This window comes from Falco rusticolus, chromosome 8 (genome assembly GCF_015220075.1).
Source record: "Falco rusticolus isolate bFalRus1 chromosome 8, bFalRus1.pri, whole genome shotgun sequence".
NCBI lineage: Eukaryota > Metazoa > Chordata > Aves > Falconiformes > Falconidae > Falco > Falco rusticolus.
The window spans coordinates 3,155,292-3,181,219 of NC_051194.1; the positions used below are offsets into that span (position 1 = coordinate 3,155,292).

The 25,928-nt window shown below is 43.0% G+C and overlaps 2 protein-coding genes across 3 annotated transcripts; both read right to left on the reverse strand.

The window, feature by feature from the left end:
• Nucleotides 1–216: 216 nt before the first annotated feature.
• Nucleotides 217–7,395, reverse strand: C8H5orf15 (chromosome 8 C5orf15 homolog). The gene is made up of 3 exons (XM_037398085.1): nucleotides 7,255–7,395; nucleotides 3,589–4,223; nucleotides 217–1,796 (listed from the first exon to the last, which is right to left on the reverse strand). The coding sequence occupies exons 2-3, from the start codon at nucleotides 4,204–4,206 to the stop codon at nucleotides 1,665–1,667; spliced, it is 750 nt and encodes a 249-aa protein (XP_037253982.1). The 5' UTR covers nucleotides 4,207–4,223; nucleotides 7,255–7,395; the 3' UTR covers nucleotides 217–1,664.
• A 1,164-nt stretch (nucleotides 7,396–8,559) lies between these two features.
• VDAC1 (voltage dependent anion channel 1) lies at nucleotides 8,560–24,656 on the reverse strand. Of its 2 annotated transcripts, XM_037397770.1 has the most exons (9): nucleotides 24,523–24,656; nucleotides 17,777–17,846; nucleotides 17,169–17,218; nucleotides 16,214–16,366; nucleotides 16,070–16,122; nucleotides 14,120–14,347; nucleotides 10,878–11,028; nucleotides 10,351–10,408; nucleotides 8,560–9,531 (listed from the first exon to the last, which is right to left on the reverse strand). In XM_037397770.1, exons 2-9 carry the CDS (start codon nucleotides 17,841–17,843, stop codon nucleotides 9,440–9,442), a joined length of 852 nt encoding a protein of 283 aa, XP_037253667.1. In that variant the 5' UTR covers nucleotides 17,844–17,846; nucleotides 24,523–24,656; the 3' UTR covers nucleotides 8,560–9,439. The 2 variants fall into 2 exon arrangements, with proteins under 2 accessions (XP_037253667.1, XP_037253668.1); XM_037397771.1 differs by lacking the exons at nucleotides 8,560–9,531; nucleotides 10,351–10,408; nucleotides 24,523–24,656 and adding exons at nucleotides 12,169–12,301; nucleotides 21,897–22,073 and having other exon boundaries at nucleotides 10,914–11,028.
• Between the last annotated feature and the right edge of the window lie 1,272 nt (nucleotides 24,657–25,928).

Below are 25,928 nucleotides of genomic sequence, written 5' to 3' on the forward strand. Positions count from 1 at the left end.
TACACAACTCAGCAATTCCTACAGCTTAGAAGATTTCATTTAAGCCTTGCTATGTAGTTTACATGCCATTTAACAGATGCATAAAACAAAATTCCATGCACCCCTACACAGAGCTAATTTCATCAGTAACAGAAAAGGTGGTTTTGAACTGGTTGTACAATCCCAAGCAGAAGCAAGCTCTTTATCGTAAGGTACTGTATAAAAGCAGTGAAACGGTTAAGATAAACACAAGCTTATTATCGTCATTTATTTTAAAAACCTTATTCAAAATATTATGTGATACAAGTCCAAATATGTTAAAAATTACTGCAAGAAAAGAGTTTGGGGGTATTTTGTTTGTGCTTTACTTCTTGTGGTTGTGAAAATAATGCATTTAACAGTAGGATTTAGAACTTTTAGCACTTGATTTGTAAGATCATATCATGCCTTCAGATTCCACATGCCAACAGCTCTAAAGTTGATTTTCCAAAATGTTACATAACCACTTGAATACCAAGTCATTAATTATGGGGTTCTGATCCAGCGCTATTTACATATTTATCAGTCTGAAAACTAAATCACAAATACAATGTACAGAAAACTAAGATTTTATATTTTACAACTCATGAAAACATAAATAATGGAAGTACAAAAGACAATGTAAAAAATACCCTACTGTACCAGTAACTTGATTTACACTAATGCATAATGTCTGTCAAAAATTAAGAGTGCACTGTCCACAGACTGGCAGTCCCACACATCATTACTTCCATCTGCCTGTTACCTGGGTCAGAATAACAACAAAATAAATTATTCTCACATTTTCAGGCTTCTTCCATTTATAATACAGCAAACCACATAACCGTTTCCCATCTGTCTTAAAATTCCACAGAAAGCTTTGATGTATTGAAAGCCTGTCAACTATATATATTTTAGTAGGATTATTCAACAAGGCTTATTTTCCATTCGTTAATTTTAAAGACAATGAAGTAGTCATAAATATCATTAGAGAAAAAACATGGACAGACATGAAGCTGCATACCTTTACAAAGATCTTGAACGTTTTAAGGAAATATATGGTATATAACTTCTGAAATAAAATGGGTTATACGTAATTATTTTCAAATTATTTACTGCATGAACACACACAGAAATTATGAAATTGCCACACTAGCTATTCTGCCCAAAATAGGATCAAATTATGCAACAAATCAGAACCAAAAAAACCAAGATGCAGCATCAGGATTTAAGCACAGAAAAAAGTAATCATATTTTAAGTTTGCAATACAGTGGGATTTATGAGCCACATAAGTGATTAGCAAAGAGATCGTTAATTTGATTTAGTGATGCCAAAGTCATTAATTTATTAGACCTAAAATATTTTATGCTTATTTTTTGTATTACCGCTATTACGACTGCTCCAGACAGAAGGAATGATGCTTAATGAATGGAAAGAGCACTGATTATTAAACTCAGCATGTTTACAGTTGATACAAAACCTGACCAAAGTAGCAAACAGATGTATCATGCCCTTGATCTTCCATGAGATTTAATCTCAAAAACATCCAGGTCAAAGAGAGTACATCTCATTTCAGCACAAGCAGCATATTTAGAATACCTGAATATCATTACATGACTAGGCAGGCAAAGAGTGTTAAGTTCAGCAAACTCAAATCACAGTGCTTTCAAAATACATAGTCATTAGTTATTTTCAGGGAAGGCATTGCTTCATTAACATTTTGATCTAAACGATGATATTCCACTGTCCTGGAGCACAGGCCATCCCTCCATCTTCGGCTCTGGACCAATAAGAAGATCTGAAAGAAAAAGCAGCCGATTTACGTAATGCTATGGAGAAACATTTTGGTTGTGAAAGGCAGCTTAACAGTTCTATTGATACCTTTTCCACCCCTTGACCCTGGCAATGGCATTACTGTTGCTCTAAAACACGGCACTGGCAGTCAACCATTTCCATACCATCCTTGCCATCGAGTCACTTACCAGCAACCTCAATTGCAGTTTGGCAATAACATGGCATTCAACCCGTAACTCTTCTAGCAGATGATGTGTGCCGCTTCAGAAGCACTGCATATACAGGCTATTAAATTATCTCCAGATGGTGACATTTTTTAGTTTATTCATCTTGCCTATTCTGGCATTTCAACCTTGTTAAAAATAACTGTATTACTGGTGCTGGAACAAAGGCAACAGAAGCAGCAATACTGGAATGTGATAAACTGTTCCTTCATTACAGCTCAGTGCCCCCTTCAGGAGTATCAGCAGAGCAAGAACAGTTAAAGGGGCTATATGATAAACTACAGCACTCAAGTAACCAGTTTTAAATGTCTATTACCTTCACCCTATTTAGCCTCCTTTCTTACTGACATTATCAAAGAATCCACTTTACTAGACAGCGCAACTATACGGGCAAAAGGGGAAATGGGACAATATAAGTGGGCAGAGGGAAAGAAGGAGGCAAACCTAAACCAATTTGGTGCCTCACGCAAATACATGCCACTATCTACATACTTAAAAAGTACTAGTGTATTTTCTGCTCCCCAAATTATTTTTAAGTGCTAAAAAGTAATACCAACAGACAGCTTTTCAATTACTCAAATGATACTACAAGCATTACTTCACTTACGTAGCAAAGAAAAGGCATTTTTTAATCATTCATTTGAACTTCACTCAAAAGTAAAATTTTCAAATGTAACAGTCTTCAACACTTTCCCCTATAAAAAACTGGCAATGCGCGTTCCAGATAGGCCACTGCACTGTATAAAGCAGAAGTTTGGGGGGTTTTTAGCTCCGTTCTTTTCAGAGCCCCCCAAATCCTCGACCAAATCAGTGCACTCCACAAGAATAAACCCTACATTTTCCTCGTATCTAAAAACTAACCTATTTGTTGGTGGGGTTTTTTTGCTTAATTTCAAATTTGAGCATGCATCTGTACTGGGTCTGGCTGGGCTGGAGTTAATTTCCTATGCTAGCAGTACATTTCGACACAACACTAATCAGGCTACTTTTGAGATAACCAAGATTTAGGTTGTACTGAAGAAACAGCTACCTGAAAACACTAACTTGGACCTTCTCTATGTAAAACTACAGAGTGTTAAACATTTCCTAAAAGTTTGTAATTAAGTTCTCAGAACATCTATGATACAAAGACCACCTTAAAGTGAGTACTTATTACAAGGATTATCACAGTTAGAATAAGAACATTCCCATGTCATTTGGGATTAAACCTTCCTCAATGTGCTGTTTATAATCCTGCGCAGAAACAAAATTAATCAGCCACCTTCACTCCACTTGGGTCAGGCCTCATTTATAGAGCTCATGCTGTATACTGCCAGTGCCCATTAATGCACTGACTGATCACTGATGTTATCAATTAACTGATTTTCTAGCCTAAAATGTTTGACTCGAGTTAATTTTCATCATGCAGATAAAAATAACAATCATGATCTGCATATTAGTACCACAACAAGGCTAAAAGGTCAAAGATTTCATTCTCCAAAAAGCCAAGTTCCTCTTATTAAAAAAAAGTGTAAAAGGCAATACAATTTCATTTTACAAACTGTTTCTCTCAACTTTTCACAGCACACCTACCTTCCTCTTATTGTGATAGGTGACATAAACAACAGCTACTAAGAAAGCAACTACAACCAGATGAAAAAAGAAATGGCCGTCTTCTTCTTCTTCTTCTTCTTCCAACCCTGTGGCAGAAACTTCTTTTATCTTCTCATCAAGGGTCTTGATATCCTCATTGTAATTACTAATGGTGTCAGAGTCATCATCTTCTGGCATGTCTAGAAGATCTGGGTTGTATCTGGAATTTGAAGTCATTTCATAAGGACCATAATCATCTCCTCCATCTGACTCTATAGTTTCTTTTATGATGGGTGGTGAACTATTTACTGTGTCTTTCAAATCTGTAAGAAGATCCTCTTCCTCAATTTTAGTATCTTCAGAAGCATCAACATCCATTTGAGATATTGGACTAGCAGTCACCGCACGAGAAAGAACATACGGTGGAGAATCACCTTTTGCTGTAGATGGTTTTACTGCAGTCACCGGATTGATTTTAGCTGTTGTTGGAACCACCTCTTTTTTTGTTGGGCTTGCCTCTTTTTCTGTTGGGATTACGCTCTGGAAGCTGTCTGTCAAATTTTGGGATCTACTTAGTGTTTCATTCTCACTTTTAGACGAAATATTTTTCTCAAGCATCTCCACTTTCACAGAATCTGAGAAAAGGATGAGAAACAGTCAATACTACGCACAAGGCACTAACTTCTCTTGTGATATTTCAGCTATAAATAAAAATTATTGCAAGGCATTGACTTCACAGACAAGAAATCATACGATGAACAGGGCATATTTCACACTGCAAACTTTTTAGACTTCATATGCAGACATACACACTCCTGTACTTTGGCAATTTCTAAGTCCTGAGTGGGACAAGAATTAAAGCTTGGAAGCACATGTGTTCTAGGTTAGTGAACTAGAGTGTCTCTGAAAAATTTAGCATGCATAATTTCCAGACTCAGAACTTCAGAAACATGTCCTCCCTCCCTCTATGGATTTATGAACTCTTGTAGAATCATATGTGATTAGTCTTTTCTCCATCATCAAACTCTCCCACAGAATTTGCTGAAATCTACAGAGGAAGAAGTTCTCAGTAAGGCTACTCCTGCAGTTACACGTTTTTAATCTTTCACCATTACTTATTTCACCAACAAAAAATGAGAATATGCTACATGTCCCCTTCAGTCAGGACACAACATCCTAGCATCTCTTCCCAGGCACTTATTTTTATTGCATTTGTACACACAGAAAAAGATTTCCATCCTTATGTTAACTCAAATGAAACTACTGAATCACAGCTTAAAAAACAAAGCTGAAGAAAGGACAATCTGACTGCACACGCTCCTGTAGGAAAGCCTTTTGCTGGCAGCAAATTATTGTAATGAAGTCAGCAGCACTGCTATGTAACAGTGCACCCTCAGGCAAATTCAGAATCTCTCCAATGCTAGGATGGCTTTGCAGAATCTACATAAAAAACAAGGTGAGCATTAAAACCACATGCAGGGCCCATCATCCCTGCCCTCTACCCAAAGGAAAGTAAAAAAAAGCAGGGGGAGGTTATAAATAGCCAATGATTTTTTAATCCTAAAAAAAATAGCAAAGAGCAAACTATTCATGTTTACAGCATGTCACATCCAGTTTCAAATCATGGGGCACCTTAAAAACAAAGAACACATTTTAGACTTTCAGTACACATCGTAATTTAAATAGTGGAACCATACCTACCTTGTATTTTGGCATGCCAAACTTTTTAAAATTTTTATTTTAAAAAAGTAACAATACTTTCATTAAGCACTCCCAAGGAGCTCCCTAGTTCACTGGAAATTTACAGATTCTAGAAATGAAGCATTCAACCGCTTGTGTCAAATTACTCATAAGTAAAATATTGTACAGGGGACACTGAATCATGTTATTCATGAAACATATTTACAGAGGATCAGTTACAACAGACTTCTTGTATACATGGTACACTTTTCCAGTATGAATTACCCTTTAACCAACTGTAAAACAGAGGAGACTCGACTAATCCCATATGAACTAGACATTATGGTGCCTCTCTGCTAAAGTCTGAAGTCAGCTGCTTTACATTTAACACTGTTGATGTTGTTGAAGAAACTACTAGTCTGAATTACCATATCAACAATTAACTTGTTCAGTTCTTGTACAGGACAGATTTAGAGAATTCTTATCTCCCCTCAGGAGTCAAGCCAGCAAATTGCATACATGGAGATAAATATAAGGAAAGGTATCTGCAAGATAGTTTAGCATTTGTAACTAGCTGGCATGATATGAGTGAGGTAGGTAAACCTCATTGCTACCCTCACCAAACACACCAAAAGTACTCAAAAGTAATAGCTAAACTGTCTGAAATACAAACAAGCGTATTTTTCCAGAGAAACACACTGCATGTATCCTTACACTTCAAATTATTCTTAAACTCATTTTAGCATGAAAGCTTTAGAAGGGTATGTGCTTAAATGCAAAGGACTCCCACTAACTAATGCTGCAGCTTCAGAATGAGAAATAATGATTTCCTATTATTCCTGAAAGAAGTTATTTTTTGTTTTAATAGGAGCAGCAAGTTTAGCAACTACATTACAACTGATTTATATCTACCCAAAATTATTTGGCATTATAAACGGTGGTTGCACTGTTTGTAGTTACACAACACTGTCAGATGATGTTGGACATAGATGCCTGGACTCCAGAGATGCCTCAGCTTCAGAAATAGGTATCAACGTTCAATCATGGTGACAGAACTAACAACGCAGTCCTGTGAGTAAATGCTGTAGATAAAAACATCCCATCGGGTCAAAATTCACTTCCAGGTAAAGTTGCTTTTTAGAAAGCACGCTATTCCATGATTTTTGTAGTTAAAAAACTCCTGGTTTCCTACAGGTTTGTGTCCCACATCCTTAACCTCTTCCTTCATTACTACCAACCAATTAGTCGAGGTGAGGGGCAACACAAGCAGAGCTGGTTTGGATATACTTACTGACAAGCAAGAGAGGAACGCACACCTCAAATCAGCTCCCTTCATGTCCTTAAATAATTCCCTTTCTTTTCACTGCCCAACCAATACTCCACCTAAAATAAGGAGGAACTCACTGCACCTGAAATACCTTATTTCTTATTAGCATGCGGTTTTAGTTGGTCTGTACGTTGAAGGGATGCAGGAGAAGGAAAATGGACTTAACGAAGAGTCAACTCATAGAAAAACATCAACAGATTTTCTCGGGGCAGGGGGGAGGCTAAAAACAGACACCCAACTAGAATAATTAGAAAAGACTATTTAGTCTGATGAGTGAAGTAGTCAGCTAAACTGATTTTCACAGACCAAACCCAGGCGAGCGCCTGGCCGCCAAGGAGCAGCACTTTAAACGGCGCTCCCTCCGGCCAGCCTGCCGCCAAGTCCCTCAGAAAAACAAGAGAACAGCCGGCCGAGACCGGCTCCCGAGGCCGGCCGGCCCGGGCTTGCCCTGCACATGGCCGAGGCGGGCAGGGCGGCCGCCGGCGAGTGGGGCGTCCCGGCGGGCCCCGCCGGCGGCCGCAGACACCTTTAGGCCCAAAACCACTGGAGACGAGGCCGGTGAGAGACCGGCGGGCCGGCCGCGCAGCGCCCACAGACCGCCACCCACCCACCCACCCAGGCAGCCCGCCAGGGCCCGGTCCGCCCCCCGCCGCGCTCACCGGAGGCTTCCTGGCCGCGGGCCGCCAGGGCCCAGCCTCAGAGCAGCAGAAGGCAGAGAACGCGGCCCGCCGGGACGCCCCGCTCACCGGCGGCCGCCATCTTGCCAGGCACCCTCCACCGACGTGGCGCTGGCCCCGCCTCCCGGCGCTGGGCGGGAAGGCGGGAGCTGCGCGCCGGCGGGGCGGTGGCCGCGCATGCGCCTGGGCGGGAAGGGCGGGAGAGCGCCTCACAGGAGCTGAGGGGAGCGCGGCGGCGCGGGCTGGCATGGCGCCGTGAGGCGCGCTGGTAGCGCGGCCTGACAGAAATGGGGCGGTTTCCGTCTCCTTCCTTGAGACGGAAATTGGTGTTAAGGCTTGAAGCCTCCCCACAGAGCCATTGCCCTGGGAAACTGTTCACCAGCGTCTGCATGCTGCGTGACGGCTTCATGCTGTGGGGCTCACAGAATGCTATTTGGCAGAATTAGATCTAGGAAAAAAGCTTGCTCGTTCTTACCCTCAGTGAGGCGTTTCAGGCTCCAGGAGAGGGCTTGAAGCTGATCACCAGAGCACAATTTCCGAAACACAAGATGCCTCAAGCATGAGAAAACCCAGAGCAATGGCTTCAAAGGCTCACGGGGATGCTGAGGGAGCACAGGATGCACACAGCATACAGGAACGTAAACCTGTTGTGAGCATGTGCCACATTACTGCAAGCTGGTTGTACATGGTGCGTTTTGATCAGTGAAGGCTAATTGCCTACTTTTCCCTAGACCTTAGGTTAAATATCTAAGGCATAGTAGGAAGTACTCAGGAATAGCTTGTGGTTCAAGGGAAGGTGGCCAGCGTTGCACAATCTGCAGCTGTTGCTGAGGCAGATACACAGCCTCACAATGTCGTAACGCCATTGCCTCACCAGGCACATCCTCCTGTACCACAGCCTCTTGCTGTCTGCATGCCACCCACATTGACTGCTTACATACGAGAAAATAACAGTCTTAATGAAAAGCCACTGAAGTTTATCCCAACTGATAGCTGTTCATTGCTCGCGCCTATTCATTTACAGAACGATAATTCAGCTTAGTGAATTCTGCAGTGAAAGATAAACAAGTCATGTTATCTTGTTTCCTTTGTGAGCTAAACACATGCAGATGTGCAGTTGTCAGAGCTTAGCGAGCATTAAGAACGTGGCCATGTCTGGAACTTGTATCTCCAAAGTTTTTTATTTGTGTGGTACAAAACATGCACTAAGATGCTGCCAGTCTGCTTCTGGAACCAAGAATTAATATGAAATTGTTTTCACAATTAATACAAAGACAAAGTAAAAGGTGGCGTTTCAATATTTTATTCAAGTTGGGTTTGGGTTTTTTATCCATTTTTAGCAGTGTCAAGTACAGCATTTTGGGGTCTAGTTCCACACAAAATGGAAGACTGTCTAAAAATGTACCCATTTAGTCGCTAAAAAAAAGTGGTAATAAAACAAAACTCCATTTGAAATTTAGTGATACAACTATGTGATTGCAGTTACAAAGACTCTTCCCTGATTATGGTCCTGTCTTACAAGCATTCCAGTCAGTGCAAGGGAAAGGAACCACAACACAGGACAGGCAGGATTGGCTGAGTCACATCAAACCTCCTCTGCAACGCACTTAGACAAGGTGGACAACCTAAAGCATTCTGGAGACAGCTGTAGGTGTAAGATAACCAAAGACGACAAACCATTGATGAAATACCTATCTAAGAAAAAGAAAAATTAAAAAAAAAAATCCCTTTTTCAGACAAGCTTGCACATCCCATCATGAATTGAAACCTTAAGGTTGGAACATTCTGCTTATAAAATTTACAGTACAATATAGTGATCTGCAATTCTGAACAACTCAGTTTCTTACCACATCAACGTATTCCTTGTGCAGTCAATGTGTTAGTAAAGGTAATCAATACCTTCCTCCTTCCTACCACATGGCAGCTGACAGATATGATGGGCAGTAACATTCAAAAGAAAAGAAAAAAAGCCTGGAATTGGGAATTTTTTAATGCTTTTGTCTCCATTTCTTTAACAACATCATTTTTAAAGCTTAGCTGTCTTTAACCAGGACTAACAGGACTGATACTGAGCAATACTTGCATCCCAGACAAAACATTGAAAGGTACACTATATTCTGAAGGTAGCTATGCTGTATTTTCAAATTAGTGATTGCAGAATCACTCCTTATGCTTCAAATTCCAATCCTAGACCAAGTTTGTGACCACCTGCGTTGACGTTCTTGCCATCCAACAAAGCTGACAACGTCAGTTTGATACCTGTGAAATAGAGAAAAGTGAAAGAAAAGACAACTCTTAACACCTGGACTGAGCTTTATGTTCAGTAAATGCAGTCTGTGTTAACTGCTTTAATTTACTGGCTAACAAGGGTAATGTCATTTGGCGGCTAGCCTTGTAAGGATTGGGTGTTTTAAAACAATGTGCAGATAACAAATCTTTCTGAATTACAGAAGTTATAATAAACCATGGTGATAGATTCTGCTTTTTATCACTCCAAATAATTAAAGCTGAGTCCGTTCACTGCTGCTGGTCTACTGATTAGATCCAGTGTTATGAAAAACTGGGACCTTGATACATACCCACCTTTCTAAAACACTTTAAAATCTAGGTATGAAAAGGCCCAAGCCCTGTCTACTGTAGTACCTCATTTCAGTCTGCTTGGTATTCTGGCAACAGATTTATATCAAAATAATTTTACAGCAGTAAGACTGTCCTCGTCCTGGACCAGGGGACCTTGAGAAAGTCACATTTTTAAGCAAAACAAACTCAGTAACAGGAAGCCTCTGAAAGTACTAAAAATGCATTTACTTATCTGTGAAACACCCAATTGTAGATAAATTTTGTGCCAACATAAAAGAGTATCTGACTGGTCAGTGGATGGTGGTCTGGTAATTCTGCTTCCAGCAGACATCCAAAATGGACAGAGCAGTCCCTGGAAAAGTTCATCACTGGCTTGCCAAGCAGAGCAGCAGCAAACTTACGAAATCAGTCACATTTTGTCAACAGAAAAACTCTTATGTATTTCAAGATAAAAAAGTATCACTTCATTGATCCTGAATTTCTTCTGCATAGACCTACCTGGCTTTAAAGTCTGAGTGTAGCCTAATCCAATCAGACTGGAGTTGTTCACTTTAGCCTTAAAGGGAAAAAATACCATATGTAAATAACTCAGTATCTTTCTTCAAAGTCCTTCCCACTTGAAAATTGAGTAACACCTTTTCAGCATGTAAAGGATTTCATGTTTTAGATCCCAAAAAAACCTAGAGTTAATTCTGCCGTAACACAAATCCAGAATCTCAACAAATTTACAGTCACTATAGAAAATAATGTGTTTATTAAAGTCGGGTTTTATTTTTTCAAGACTTACATGAAAAAATTTTCAAAACAGTGCCCAACCATAAAACATTCTGTGTTGCTTTTAAAGAAAATCCAATAGTTGCGCTTTCGTGCTGCCATACACAAGACAAATAGATACACATGCCAACTGCGCACAATCGAAAACTGAACTGCATCAAAACCACACTTCATGATTTAAAATTGCTTCACATTTCCAGTATGAGAGCCCATTCTTAAGTCACTTATAAATGTACATGCATAGCACTCACAGAAAAAGAGGCATCTGGGTCAATCTGATACTTGGCTGCTATTCCAAAGCGAGTGTTGCTATTACCGGCTGTCCAAGCAAGATTAACGGCAGTTTCCAGTTTATCATTCACCTTCTGGTAAATGGAGCCTCCAAACTCCGTTCCATCATTCCTGGAAGGAATGCATTAGTCTAGTTTTAGACTGCACCCCAAAACAGTAATCTCTTTTTTTCCAGTAAGATCTGTATTTGTAGAACATTCACTTACACCTCATTTAATATCTCTGTACCAACTAAGATAGAGACATTAGGCCAGACTGGTTATGAAGTCGTTTTTAAATACTTAAATTCATTGATGGTCACTGTATTTCAACAAACAACTTATGAAGCTGAAAAAAAGCCATGACAAACTGTCAAAAATAGACCAGTGATGACAGCTTCCAAATCTCCCTCCTTTGTAGAATGGCAGTCTTTGTAGTGAAGAGATTTATTCTTCCGAGCATACCTCTGAAATAATTATTTTTCCCAGACATCGTCTCCCAAGTGCCCTGAAAGGGCTGCACCCTGCTCACAGAGCCTCAGCAGTCATCCTAAGACTGCCTCGTCAGCATGCTTTTACCAGACACAGATGGACCGTACCAGAAGGGAAGATGCCAATTTAATGTCCAAGTCTATTGGCTTTTGCAAATGAATACCATTTGCAATTGTCCTTATGGTACATCTGGACTGTTGATGTCTGTACTAGAAACCGAAATGAAACTAGTTTTACTTTGCAGAGAGCACTGGCCAACAGCTGAACGAAGACAGCCTTCTAGCACTGCTACCGAGTAGTACAGCTTCCAGTTACTACTGACACCAATGTCACACAGGGAATAAAGTCTGGTAAATAAAATGCAAAACGTTAGAGCATGCAGATCATAAAAATAAGAGCAAAAGACTTCTAAAAGCCTTACACTCCTTGTAAACCAGTGAGCATCTGAATATCCATTTTTGTTTATTTTCTTAAAAGAGGATATAAACTACTGCACAAAATGGGCTTTAACCACAGGAAGGCTTCTACAAATAAAATACTTGTGAATATTTCTAAACTATGAAATAATCTGCTTCCAATTATTAAGAGTATACCAAACCTTCAGTGATTAAAAAAAGGGGCAGATTCAGAATCTTTCCATTTTCACCCCTTTGGCCTGATATTCCTGAGTTCACAACAGTTGCAGAAACAGTAGTGATATGCCTATTTAAAAGTTCAAGCAATAGCAGCAGGCTTTTAAATTGTTAGAGCAATTCTTCCAGAAAAACACTACAATACTTACTTCAGATAAGACTGAAGCTGACACATAACTGCATGTGCTTGGCTCTCAAGAAAAGGAGGGATTAAAAAGGACTGAGGAGAGCTGGTTATACAGGCAGATTTTGTGCAAGGTTCCCACACAGCTCTGTCTTGACCTGCAACATTAGGGGGGGCGGTCTGAGCTATGCTTAAAAAATTAGGAAAGGCATATTTAAAACTAGAAATTATCCAGCCCTACCTCCCTTTAATTGTTATTATTATTAAAAAATAATAATAAAGCCAAACCTCTTTTTAATTCTAATAGTAATAATAGCACTTTTCAGATGTAGATTTAAAAAAAAAACCCAAAAACATTATCCCCCTATGAAAATTAATATATCAAGGCACCATCAAGGAAAGCAACTTGCTGAAGTCCCCAGCTGGTCTGTGTAATGTCAGGAACAAACTACAATGCTTCAGGCCCCACCTAGTTAAATTATCAACCCTGCCACAGCGTTCCCGTGAAACACTGAGCTGTCCAGACGTAACCCAGCAGGCTAGCGACGGGCGTTCCCTACACAGCTGCTTCCGGGATTATATAAACACTGACACATTTCAAAGCTGAAACGTCAAATACCTAACTGATCTATTAATATCAATAAATAAGATTTCTATTCATATCACACATTTATGGTTTTGCCTGTCAATTGGTGGAGTACGAGTATTAAATAGAGAAGGTGTCCTCCTGAAGTTTATTTATCATCCACATACAGTAATAGCAACCTAAGAAACAGACCCTCAGCAATCCAAGGAGCCATACAGTAAGATCTGAGCTCCTGCCGCTGTTATAAAGTTAAATTCGGCTGTTGCTTCAATCAAGAGTAATAACAATTACAGCATTTTATAGCAAAAGCCAATAATCCACTGTTTTGAACGTCTACAGTGTAACAAAGTTGAAAGTCATTACGCTTGAAGAAATAACTCCTGAGTGAAGGGGGGACCCCGAATATTGTTTTGATTAAACAATTTTGATGAAATTCTGCCCACATTTTCTTGCTTTGGCAATCCTTCAAACATACTGTCTGGGCTGTGAAAGTCCAATTGTTCTGTAAGGCAGTGTGAGCTTCCTAAACCACATGTCTGCAAAACAGCATGAAACAGAACAGAAAGCCTTTGAAGAAGCAGCTCCAGGAAGGCAGAACAGTTGTTCAGCCCCCAAATGGGAACAGCCTGCAATAGCTCTGCTACATGCAAAATATCCAATTACCCAATGGAATGGGAAAGAGGGGGGGGACACGGGGGGCAGGGGCAGGGGGGCAGGGGCGGGGGGAATGGATTAGGGTTTGTCTAATCTTTAAAATCTGTCTTCCCCAAAGGCATACATTGCTTTTTTAAGAGGAACAGGAGACAGAGAAATAAAGGTTTTCATGGAATTTGGTCCTGGTTTCCCACTGTTCATACGTTCAGAAAGGACAAATGCTTGTGTAAATTGATTATTTAGTTGTAACACTATAACCATATGCCTTCTAGTATTAAAACAAACCCAGTTCTTATTTCTTCCAATCATTCCCTTTTGCTTATTCTCATTCATCCTCTGATTAACTCATCTACAGATAAAACCACCATTTTTGTTTGAGTTTGACCTGTGCAAATGGAAAGTATTGCTTTTATTTCACAAAGAATATTTTGATAACCCACCTCTTCTATTATTCAGCTAATAGATTCTAACAACCCTTATCTGTTAGAAAGACAGACACTGGATGCTTGGGTGCTTAGTGTGTTCCAGTTCCTTCCATTGTGCACTCCCTCACCCACATATTTCAAAGAAAAGCTAATGGAGCTAAGAAAATGCAGCTTCCCATCTTAAATGCAGAAGTAATTTCAAATCCACCATTCCCTCTTGCACCACTGCTGAACCTCTGTCCCTTTCATTGTGCTAGTAAGCAGCAAAACCCTTTCAAATTCCTTTGTAATGCCCGTCTGCCAATACTTACACATTAGTATGAAGCTGGAATTCATCAGTCTTATAGCCAACAGCAAAGTTGCTCTGGGTTACTCTAGACTTTGTTGTCTCAAAAGTCATTTGGTAACCTGCCAGCCACCCCTCGTAGCCAACCACCAGGGCTCCACGTATCGAAGGACCAGCAATATCGAAATCCATGTCACAGCCGATGTTGATGTGTTCCCTTTTGTACCCTGTCTTAACTTTAGCACTCTTTTTCCTACAGAGAAAAGAAAGAATCTCTTATCTTTGAAAAGCTACATTCATAGGTAGCAATTCAATCAAATCAGTTGCTTTAATTCAGTGTAACAGTTCTTGAAAACAAAGTCTAACCTCCAGAGAGCAACATGGTATGTCACCTTACCTTTCACGTCTGCAGAACCCTAATTCAGCTACAGTGAATTATTTGCAATCAAGCAATAAAATGTGGCACAGTGCCCCAAAAAACACTCCTGGGCTGCGCTCTGAAAAGCAGCAGCACAATAAACCAGACGGGAGGTGACAAAAACAAATCCTCATCTCCAACTAATCTGATGGTTTTGGAAGGTTGGCAGGTGCGGGTAAGGAATGGAAAGTTTCAGGTTTGCCGTAGAAAACCAACAGTGGTTGGCCTGTGCCAAACAACTTTTAAACAATCCTAATGAACTCGGTAATTTCATTTACTGTGACAGATGTCAAGAAATCACTACTTTGTCTCCAGCTTCCTGAGGGAAAGTCTCTGCTGCTAAGGAAGTAGTCTGCTTCAGTGGCTCTGACATCCTCTTTTCTCCTTCGGATGCTTTACGAAGTGTAATGGTTACAGCCATTAGCAAGGCTGCCAGGTTAATACAGAAATAAACTTTCCGGAGTCACTTGTTTCTTTTTATACTACTGGCCAGAACAGTGTTTTCTCAAGTGTCTTCAGGTCGGTTTACATCAAGGGTGCAGACCCTCGCAAGGCAAGACAGTTGCGTCCAATATATTCAGCTACTCTTATTTAAGATGTCTTTCTTCTCTTTTTACCTTCCAAGTGTCTTCTGCCTTTGACCAAATCTTTTACTGAAATCTTTCGGAAAAAGTCAGGCTAATCTGAAATTGCAAATCAACCTTTTTTCTTTTTTATTTCGTTAAGAATCCTACCAGTTAAGAAATAATTATCAACAAACACTAGAGATCATTCTGGTTAACAAACACACAAAAATATGTAGTTAATCTAGAATTACAAGTGCACTGGAACCAGTTGACAATCCAGGACACGAAATCTAAGAGAGGGTGAAACCTCCACTGGGACTGTAACCCCAGCAGCCTGCAGTGCAGCGTGCTGCTCTGGGAAGCTAATGTGCAGAATATTTTGACTCACTGGCAGCACTGCTTGCAAAAAGATAATCAGGGGAAAAAAATAAACCAACATCTAGACCTACAGCTGCTGCTTAATCCCTCTGGCCCACATAAAGCGTGGCGTCCAGTCGCCCTGTCAGAAATACTTACATACCACCAAGGCACGCTGCGGCCAGCAAGAATTCAATGATAAATTCAGCTCGGGAGAAGAGCCCAATTACTGTTTTGAACTATTAGAGCCATGACCACCTGGCTCCCCAAGCTTGTTAAGCTCTGCATTACAGCTGACTTGTTTAGTGCTTTTATTCAGACAGTAGCTCATCCTTTGACACAGCCAGAAATACACAACAGGAGTGCAAACAAAACCTTTTCTTCACACCCTAATTCTGATTGAAATTTTCAAGTTTCTGTATGTGAAAGTCTGCTTGCTATAGCTTAGGATTAAAAGGGGATTGTTAATACTAAGATTTAAATCAGATGTACATGATTTCATCATACACAGGCTGATTATTAACCCTCTTGATATCTTAGGACAGGAGTAAATAAGTAAGACAGCATTCCGGGAAACTTAAAATAAAAAAAAAAAAATGCCTTTTTTTGTCACTTAAGCTTACTCACTTCTTACCCAGTATTAGGAGAGAAGGAGGAGTCAAAGGTCAGCTTCAGGCCACGTGCAAGCTGAACAGAAAAGAAATTCACTGGTTGGATTTATAATTGGAGTTTGCCATTAAGTGAATTTGCAAATTACCTCTTCTGAGCCAATAATTACCTGATCTTCAAGAGTAATCTCAGTGCCTAGCGTGTTGTCAGTGTTCCACTTTTCTGTGAACATCAATCCATATTCCACCCATTTGTATTTTGTTTCCAAACTACCACTAACTTTGCTCGTTTCTGAGTTTGCTGAACCTGAGCTTGTAAACTCCTAAAAGGAAAAAAAAAATATATATATATACATATACACACACACATTTTATATATATACACGTGTATATATTTGCAAATAGATATATATTTACATGCAGGCAAATACTTACACTTGTAGAATATATCAGTCATTACAATTTGGGGTATTTTTCAATACTGCAGAGTTCTCAGAAGATTTAAGTTTGCTAGTCATTAACATCAACGCACTCTTGCCCCCCCAAAATGTCAACGTCAGGGAGAAAAAGCAGGGAATGGATACGGGACAGGAAGGTGGACAACTCTGGCCACCAGCGTCACACAGACTATGGTGCTATACCAGCTGGATCTGTGCATCAGCATGCAAGTCTGCAAACGCTTTGCAGAGGTATTCTGAATACACTTTAATACACAGTTACATTGCAGCTATCCTTGTTCAGTGACTTAAGAAAAAAGTGCAGCACATTTAGAAACCAGCATATTCGTATTTCTGCTCGTTCAATCCAGTGAAGCAAGAGGGAGACACTGACACTTCCTCCAAGCACAGGCCACGGCGGTGGCCTCAAATAACGTCATTTTCATAGTAAGCAATTACCACGGCTGCAAAGGAGCCCTTCGCTGTATTTTCTACTCTGATTTGTGCAGAGTCTTGTATATTATAGAACAAATAAACGCAAAGTAACTTGCAAGATTATAATACAGCTAAAAAATGATAAGGGGGGAGTAAGTGATACATATTTAACTTTTAAAAAGCAATATACAATAAACACAAGAACACTGCAGTGTTTTGGATTTGTTTCCAAAATATTTGTTTCCAAACTCACCAGTCCATTTTCAGATTTTGTTTTCAAGTCAAGTTTTATTAATCCAAAACCTAGAAGTAAAAAATTTATATTTAATTTGAAAAGCATTTCCAAGTTACTTCATAAAACTCCCTTCTAAATCACCTTGAACTACTAAAAAAATTAACTAAGGGTACAGTTGTCAAACCATGTGTTTTTATGAAGCAGATTATGCAGTTTATACTTACTTAAGATAGCACTTGACTGATTAATCCTACTGACCTCAGCAATATAATTGGGACCAAATTAGTTAATAATATCTTCATTCACACTGAGCAGCATTCTGTTCATAAGCAGACTACTGACACCAGTGATCTTATTCATGATACAAGGAAACAGTCAAAATAAAACACACAATTTTATATTTCCAAACAGACAGCAGTCCTATGGGGAACAGAAGAATTCTCTGCAAAGAAAAGTAAGCTACCCTCCCTTTCCAGACCGCAAGGGCAATATGAAGCTGTGATAGAAAATTCCCTGGATTTTAATGGAAATTATTGGAATATTTATCAGGGGAAAGTAGTAAAATCCCAACAGTTTCACGAAGTAAGTAGATAGTGAAAGACCAAATTTATTTTTGCTTTATTTACCATATCCCTTGGTGAAAACATCTCTGGCGGATTTGCCAAGATCAGCGTAAGCAGGTGGAACAGCCATTTTCTAGGGGTAGGAAAAAAAAAAAGGGACATTACAGTGTTCAGAAATTTAATTCATGTATGTAACAAGAAACTTATGCCCATTTCAGCCAGTTTTATTTTCTATCCACCATCTATTAATTAAATACAGCCTGAAGAAAGTAGCTATAGCAAATAGTGTGATTTGATTTTGTTCATTAGCCAGGAGAAGCAATTACCATGCACTTGCCACTGAGGATGAGGAACAGGTTGCTGAACAAATATGTGTTTTAGAGAAAGAAACTGTCTATGCTTTTCCAAAGACTTAACTGTTGTTCCCTTATCAGTGTTAACTGCATCAACAACTTCATTTTTTTAAAGGCATTTCTCGGAAACGTTTATCTCGTTTTTTCCATGGATCTACACATTCTGATGCATAGATTAGGGCCCCAAGTCATCCACTCAGGAAATCTATCTGGGACAAGCATCTAGCACCACGAGCATCTCTCTCCCCCTAATTCAGAGCAGCAAACGGCTAACACTTGTGTTAGCAAAATGGACAGTCATTCTTCTGCTTCACTCTTTGACTTTACTACTGCTGTTAATGGGTTAAGAAGTCTCCTTAGACATTGACCTTTAAGTGTTCTTCTGTTCATCAACTGGGAAAAAAATGAGCTTGCTGAGAAAAATTAAGGCTGAATGGATGCTATGCTGTGAAGTCAGGCAGTCAGGAGGGCAGCCACAACCCCACTGCAGCAGCCAAACCTAGACCAGAGTTCCCTGCAAAGCCCAGAGCGAGGCACCAGCGTGCACGCTGCAGGGGCAGCTTTCTCCACCACGTTTTGTTTGGTAGGGATGCCCACATTGCCACGTAGGTCCTCACTTTCCCATCTGCAGCAGGCCCTGACCATTCTTAGTTCAGTGGCCTCCTGCAAGAGACAGGAATGGATCCCATTTTCTCAGCCACTGAGAAAACCATCTTATCGTATACAGAGAAGAAAATAGGATCCCAAGAGGAACAAAGCAACCACATCCACATTCTTATCCAAGTGTGGTCATTTGTTCTAGGGAAGCAATGTCAAACAATCTGAAATGGCGTACACCTTCTGTCATTATAGACAAGATTTCATAATTTTAAAAAAGCAAAGGCGATAAATCACACTTATAAAGCTGTTCCTCTCGATACCAGACGTTGCACTAAAATTCCATACTCCCAAACTTTCCGCTTATGCAAAAGTAATAAGCAGTTTATTATACAGGCATGCAAATGCTTAAAAAATATCCTGCCAATCCTTCCTCCAACCTACTCAATGTCAGCAGAAAACTATTCCTTTGAACCACAAACAAAACAGCTAGCTCTGAGCATGAGGGGGCTCTTAGCAGGCTTTTGGCTGTCAGCTTGGGTGCAGTTCTCTGGGCAAGCACACCGCCCCACGAACGCCAGATAGGGAGTTTCAGCAGTCACTCAACGCCTCAGGCACTCAATCCAACAAGTTGTTGCCTGTTAAAGCAGGATATAGCTATTGCATAAATGAAGAATCCCTATCCTAGAGGGAACAAAACAAATCTGGTGGCTAAATACAAGCAAACGGTCTTCTCAGAACACAAATAAAGTAGGATACGAAGGTGCATACTATGATGTAGTTTCAGTGGCAGAGACTACCTGGAAGCATGTCATCTCTTTCCAGTTATAGTTCAGTAATAAGATGCAGCCCCAAATACATAAGCAGCTAAACAGTTAATGTAAAAAAAAAAAAAAGGCGGGGGGGGGGGGGGGGGGGGGGGAGTATTTCATATTCCAAAGCAGTTTCAGGTGCTTATATTAGACCTAAATGTCTCCCTCCATTTTTTTGTACAAACATGAAAGCAGGGATTTACTGTTTATACACAAAACCAGCCTTTAGGAAAACAAAAAACAAAAAAACCCCAAACAAACAAAAAAAACCCCCACAGCATATGCACAAAAAAAAATACCAAGTATTAAAAGATTTCTTTACCTAATTCCTCTGCTCCTTGTTCAAGTCACTAGAAGCAGAGGACCATGCCTTGCTTGGGGATCATCCCTTAAAGTCAGAGCCAAGGCAGCACTTGGGAGAGGGATGGCAGAATTCACAGAGGGCTGTATGTGTTCAGGAAACACTTCTTCCTGGCCAGAGCAGCTCGGTCTCATGAGAACCCTCTGATGGGTATTTCCATTTGGCATCATCAAAAATTAAAAACGTTAAAAATCCCTACACTTGAAAATCAAACAAGCATTGCTTTGGAAGAAAATGACTGCTCTGCCAGCTACACTACGGAATCCACCAGATCTATTTTATCAACAGGCCCTTTTGAGTCACTTCATAAAATCAAAATATTTTCTTGAAGACTGAATACTGTGTACTTTTGGTTTGGATTTTGTAGGTTATGTGTTTCCCTTATCCAAGCCCACGAAGCCAAGTTTTGCTCCCGCTGACACATGTGTATCCCCACCGGCTGTGGCCGAGCTGTGACAGGCTGCTCCGCTGCTGAGCCTGGGCCATGGCCGTGGAACAGTGGGAGACGTCAAGATCTCCACTTAGGCAATTACTATAATTAGGGGACAATATTGAAAGCCAAATCCCTGTCGGTTGTAAGGCAAATCATGTAATGCACACAGAGTGTGGTGTTTAAAATTGCTGAGTGTGGAAATGACTACGAACTATGTACCTGGCGGTTAACCTTGCTGTTGTCAGCCAGAGCAAAAATAATTATTTCTGTTTGCACTGGCTAATTGGAAGCCTCTTGTTTAACAGATGGAAAGGAAAACTGATTACATCCTGTGCAAGTGCAGGTTGTAAGACAAGCATGCTTAACAGGGATTCAAACTCTTAAAGGATCAAGGAATGGCCGTGGCCAAGTGCCCTTGCTTTTCACCAGTGGAACCCCAGCACATTAACTCAGATTAGTCGGGACTGAAATGCATTCAGTGCTTTTATCCTTGTCCAACTGTGCAAATAGCTCAGTGACTACGCACCTCAATACCCACACAAAGCAGGCCATGCAGAACATACCTAACACGTTCTAAGTTGGAAAATACCTTGAAATACTGTAGCGCAGGTCATGACTGAAAAAAACCTGAGCTGAGGAGTTACCTCCAGGTGCTGCTGCAAGCACAGCCTCCACAAATGCCTCATTGGAACTGCCACAGGGAGAAAATAGGAAGTTTCCTTTGGAGCTGCAGGACCCAAGAGCCAACCCTAATGATGATTTCATTTAAAGACAAACACGTCCAGCAGGCCAAATTTGAATATTTTCCAGTGTCACAGATGGCAAAGTTTTCACCCTATGATGCAGTTCTGGGCAATTAAATCAAAATTAGCCTAACAAGCAGCAAATCCCCAGGGGGTGCCCTTGGCAAATATAAGGACTGGCTGCCGACAAATGAAATCTTACCTCTGCTCGGTAACTCTCTTACGTGCCTAAGTTAAAGTTTCCCTAACACTGACTTATCAACTTTATGATATTTACATGAGGGAAAGGAGTAATATAAAAATTTAAGATAAGAACAAAGTCCACAATAAGAACAAAATTCCCATGAAACACAATGGGAGTCTATCAGATGCAAGGCTAAGAAAATAAAAAGGTTGGATTTAACCTTACTCTAGCCATATTTTTTCCTAATAAATTTGAATCCGTGTACCATTTCTTGATGGTAACAGCCGATATGAACAGTCCAGCTCCCCATCTCCACAAGCAGCACCCCTGAAAGGACGGTAACTGCAGAGCTGACACATAACAGCTGCCGGGGACACCGGCATGAGGGCTGGGAGGGACCGACTGCATCGGGTCATGAGATCAGGTACAGTCTGTCTGCAAGAGGAAAAAAGTACACGAGGCTCTCTTGCTTCAAGATAAAAAAAAAAAACAAAAACCCAACTGATTATTTCTCATTTATGTCCTTAATTTTTTTAAAGAAAAAAATATTCCTTGGTATGAAGCAACTTTTAAGCACCTTTCTGGAACCCCAGCCTGTGCAGTGTCATTTCACAACCAACATATGTTGTATCAATAAACAGACCACGAAGGAAGGTGCTTTTGCTCTGGGGAAAAACAGGGCGCAGTTCTCTCCGTGTACCATGACAGGCTTGCTGGGGTCACCAGGTCCGCACGGCACCCATGTCCCTGTCCCACCGTCCAACATCCCGGGCTGCCAGGTGAGCACGGTGCTGGCTCCACAGTTTGGGTTTTATGATCCAGATCACAAATCCATTCAAGTCATGACTACAGTCTGCTTTGAGTCAGGTTCAGAAGCCTAATTGTGATGAGATTTAGAGACACGCATAACTGTAAATACATGAGTAGTCTCACTGAGGTCAAACATCAAGCTCGGCACATGCACGAGTCTTTTGAGAAGCCAGTATAAGCATGGGATTTGTAAATACCCTGCATTGTGGGACACAGTATTTAACAAGACTTTTTGCCCTAACTTGCTCCTGTGCCGACATCATGTAATTCATGCCCTAATTATGACCCAAAATACAGGACTCTGGAATCCACAATCTCTTTCATGCAGGCATTAGTAAACCCATGCAGCATCCCTCTGACACTTGCCAGATCACAGCCTTCCTACCGCAGCTTTGCTTTTGAACTACGTACATGATGGAGCAGATTTTGTTTCTAAAGATTGGTTTATGCAGTATCTCTGCAGCCAATAAATATACAGAGGAGATAAACCCCTTAAAAGCAAATGTAAATATTATTATTTAGTCTATACTAATATTTATGGAATTAAAGAAAGAGCCTGCTCTTAATTGTATGCCTATAAATTAAGAATGGCAATGCTGCATGGCAGCCCCTTATTAAACTATCACATATAAGTATCAATTAAACAAAGTTGGGGGATATTGCAGCGTGCTGTAGCTACTGTAGTTACCAAAACTGCAAGGGAAGAACAAAGAACTACATACCCTATATGTTAAATTAAACATTTGCGCTAATTACCTGTTTCTTTCAAACACCTGCAGAGGAGGGGGTGAGCAGCACTGCTGTCCCACCCTGCGCCACCAGCACAGCGTGGGGGCAAGGCTGGCACACGCCCCAGCAGAGCGCTCAAGAAGGGACATGTCCCTCGCTCCCAGCCCCGCTGCAGGAACACCCAGCACCAGATCAATGGGGATGACTAACTAAAACGGCGTGTTGTCTTCCAGCGCAGTCTGACAGCTTGCCCCCCTCACACAGAAGACGAGCACCCACCGCACTGGAGCTCAGTGACGGAGGCGGATGGATGGGTTTTACTCTACCTGCAGCAGATGCCAAATGCCAAGAGGGCCTGAGCTGTGTTCCTGACTGCATCCCACAGACAGCCCCGGCTGGGGACACCGCTCCCGCTGCCATGGCAACCGACAGCGATGTCCCACACACCATCGCACCCCCAAAAAAGAAAAGGTGCAGACTGTGGCTCAGCATGAACCTTCAACGGAGAGCGATGGGTGGAGGCATTACTCTGGGATGTCTTTTCAATAGTGCAAATGCCTTTTTCTGCAGGAATTCTGACGAAATTTTGTAGATGAAATGCCATGAGGCAGGTGATTATTCAGCCATCCAGTGCACCGAACAAAACAAACTGCAACACACTTCTGACCCTCCTAGACCATCTGAGAAATGAGATGGGATATGTTTTAACCGGTACCACTATAAATACTCCCACTGTAATATCCCCCAGAGAAACGGCCCTGCGCTGGTCAGTAGGGATGAGTCAGCTCCACTTTGCTTTCAGAAAATGTTGTTACTATTTTTTTTATTTTTTTTTAAAAAAATGCCTGAAGATGGAATAAGTCTTTCACCCTCCAGCAAGAGTCGTTCCTGTTGAGGGCTGTGACGAGGCAGAATGGAGGCAGCTGCACCGCTGCTGCGGCCGCACTGTGCTCCTGGCTTGGTTTGGGAGTGGAAAACCAAGTCCTCACGATTTTTAAACTGACATTATTCCCCCCTGCTCCAAGAGAAGAGCTACATCGTGAGAACAAGCAGGAAAAAACGAAACAAAAATCAGTTTGGCTGCCTGGAGTCGTTTTTTTGGTGCACAGAGTTATAGAGCCACAGAACGGTTTGGGCTGGAAGGGGCCTTAAGGACCACGCAGTTCCAGCCCCTTGCCACGGGCAGGGCCACCGGCCACCAGCCCAGGTTGCCCCCAGCCCCGTCCAGCCTGGCCTTGTCAAGATGAATTTGCCAACCTGCCAAAACGCCACTCGACTGCGTCCAGGTGTGGTGGAAGGGATGGATGCCAGCGCCACAGCCATGCCGGACCCGGCCAGGCACGGCCATCTGCCACCTTCGACCCCGGGAACGTCAAGGGCGATCCCCACCGGCGCCAGCCTTCCTGCAGCCCCCCGCCCGCCTTTAACCCCCCCGGCGGGGGCAGCGCCCGGCTGGATGGCCATGCACGCTCGGCACCGCGACGGCACGGCGGGGCGAGGCGGCTGCGGGGCAGCACCAACTCCCGGCCACCCTGCCGTGTCACCGCCACCCTGCCGTGTCACCGCCACCCTGCCGTGTCACCGCCACCCTGCCGACCCCCCCGCCTCGGAAACAGGCCCCAGTTCCGTAACGGCCAAGCATTATGTAAGCGGCCAGTCCCCCCCACCCCGACGTGCCCGTGGATCGCGGCACCCCCCCGCCCCGGCCCGCCGCGCATCCCCCGCCCCAGCCCCACGGCTCGCAGGGGGCGGCCCGGGGGCGATGCACCCCCCAACGCCCGCCCTACCGGTCCCGCCGCGGCGCCCGCAGCCCGCCCCGCACTGCCGGTGCCGCCTGGGCCTCCTCCGGCGGCTGCTGCCCCTGCCCGGCGCCTCCCCGGGCTCTGCAGCGGCTGCTGCGTGACGGCGGGCGGGGACCGGCGGGTGGGGACGGGCGGGCAGGGGGCGGGCGGCGGGGCGGGCCTTGCCGCCGCACCGGGGCTGGGCCGCCCTCCCCGAGCGGCTGCCGGAGCTGCGAGCCCAGACCCCGCTGGCCCCGGTGCGCAGCACCCACGGGGTGCCCCGGATCCCAGCCCCGGGCACGGCACCCCCGGGATGACCTCGCTCCCAGCCCCGGGCACGGCGCCCACGGAGTGACCCCGCTCCCACCCCCGGGGTATAGCACCCGCGGGGTGACCCCGCTCCCGGCCCCGGGGCACGGCACCCGCGGGGTGACCCCGCTCCCAGGCCCGGGCACAGCATCCCCGTGGGGCCCTCGCTCCCAGCCTCGGGGTATAGCACCCCCGGGGTGACCCCGCTCCCAGCCCAGGGGCGCAGTACCCCCGGCACGCCCCAACTCCCAGCTCTGCAGCGACCCCCACGCCTCCAGCCCCCCTGGGTACCAGCACTCATCCTCCCCTCCGGCAGAAACCTCCTGCATAGATACAATTAGTTAAATTAGAATTACCTAGGCTTAGCGCAATTCTATCTCCCCGGCTTGTTAAAATTCTCATTCCCAGTATCTCGGTTGAGTCAAGAGTGGCGAGAGAGGAGGAGGGGAGTTTGGGGGGCAAGTTTGCGCAGATGAAGCCACGAGTGATGGCGAGGGTCCCAAGGAGCTGTGGGCAGGTAGGCTCCCCAGGCGAGGACCACCCACGGGGTGCAGAGGTGCTCCCCCGAAGAAGGGGTTTTACATCTCCCACGGCTCCTGCTCAGAGCCAGAGTCAGCCCACACAGCTTACAGGGAACTTGGAGCTGAGTCGGGAATAACATTTTCCCCGGTGACAAAGGTCAGTGCTATCAGAGGCAGCAGAGCCTGAGGCTGGGCCGCTTTCAGGGTGAGATATAAAACCAGCCCTTGGCTGGTGGAGGCTCCTGGAGTGCTCGGGGCATCACCCCCAAGATAAACAGGAGCATCATCCCACCCAGAAAACTGCTGGTGGCCTTGATAGTCACCCTTCTGGCCTGGGCATCCAGGGGAGACTTGTGTCAGAAAAAGAAATCATTGCTAACAGCTCACAATCCCACCCACGTGAAGTCTTATTTAGCTTTTTTTAATTATTTATTTATTAAATAATTCTTTCTTTCCTACTCTTCCTCCCTCGCGCAGGGGGAAGGGATGGCGAGAGATGGTTTCCCGGCTTGTGCCCTCACCTGACTCATGCCTTTGCTTTCCCAGCATCTCCCCACCAAGGCAGCACTCCCTGTGCCCACA

What these genes read in the sequence shown, in the direction of transcription:
- VDAC1 (XM_037397770.1), bottom strand. Translation starts at nt 17,843, where the DNA reads ATGGCTGTTCCACCTGCTTACGCTGATCTTGGCAAATCCGCCAGAGAT. An exon ending in TGTTTTCACCAAGGGATATG is followed by an intron (nt 17,219 to 17,776) that starts GTAAATAAAGCA and finishes TTTTACTTCTAG; the next exon opens with GTTTTGGATTAATAAAACTT. An exon ending in TTCCAGCTTCATACTAATGT is followed by an intron (nt 11,029 to 14,119) that starts GTAAGTATTGGC and finishes CATTCCTTCCAG; the next exon opens with GAATGATGGAACGGAGTTTG.
- C8H5orf15 (XM_037398085.1), bottom strand. Translation starts at nt 4,206, where the DNA reads ATGCTTGAGAAAAATATTTCGTCTAAAAGTGAGAATGAAACACTAAGT. An exon ending in CCTATCACAATAAGAGGAAG is followed by an intron (nt 1,797 to 3,588) that starts GTAGGTGTGCTG and finishes TTTTTCTTTCAG; the next exon opens with ATCTTCTTATTGGTCCAGAG.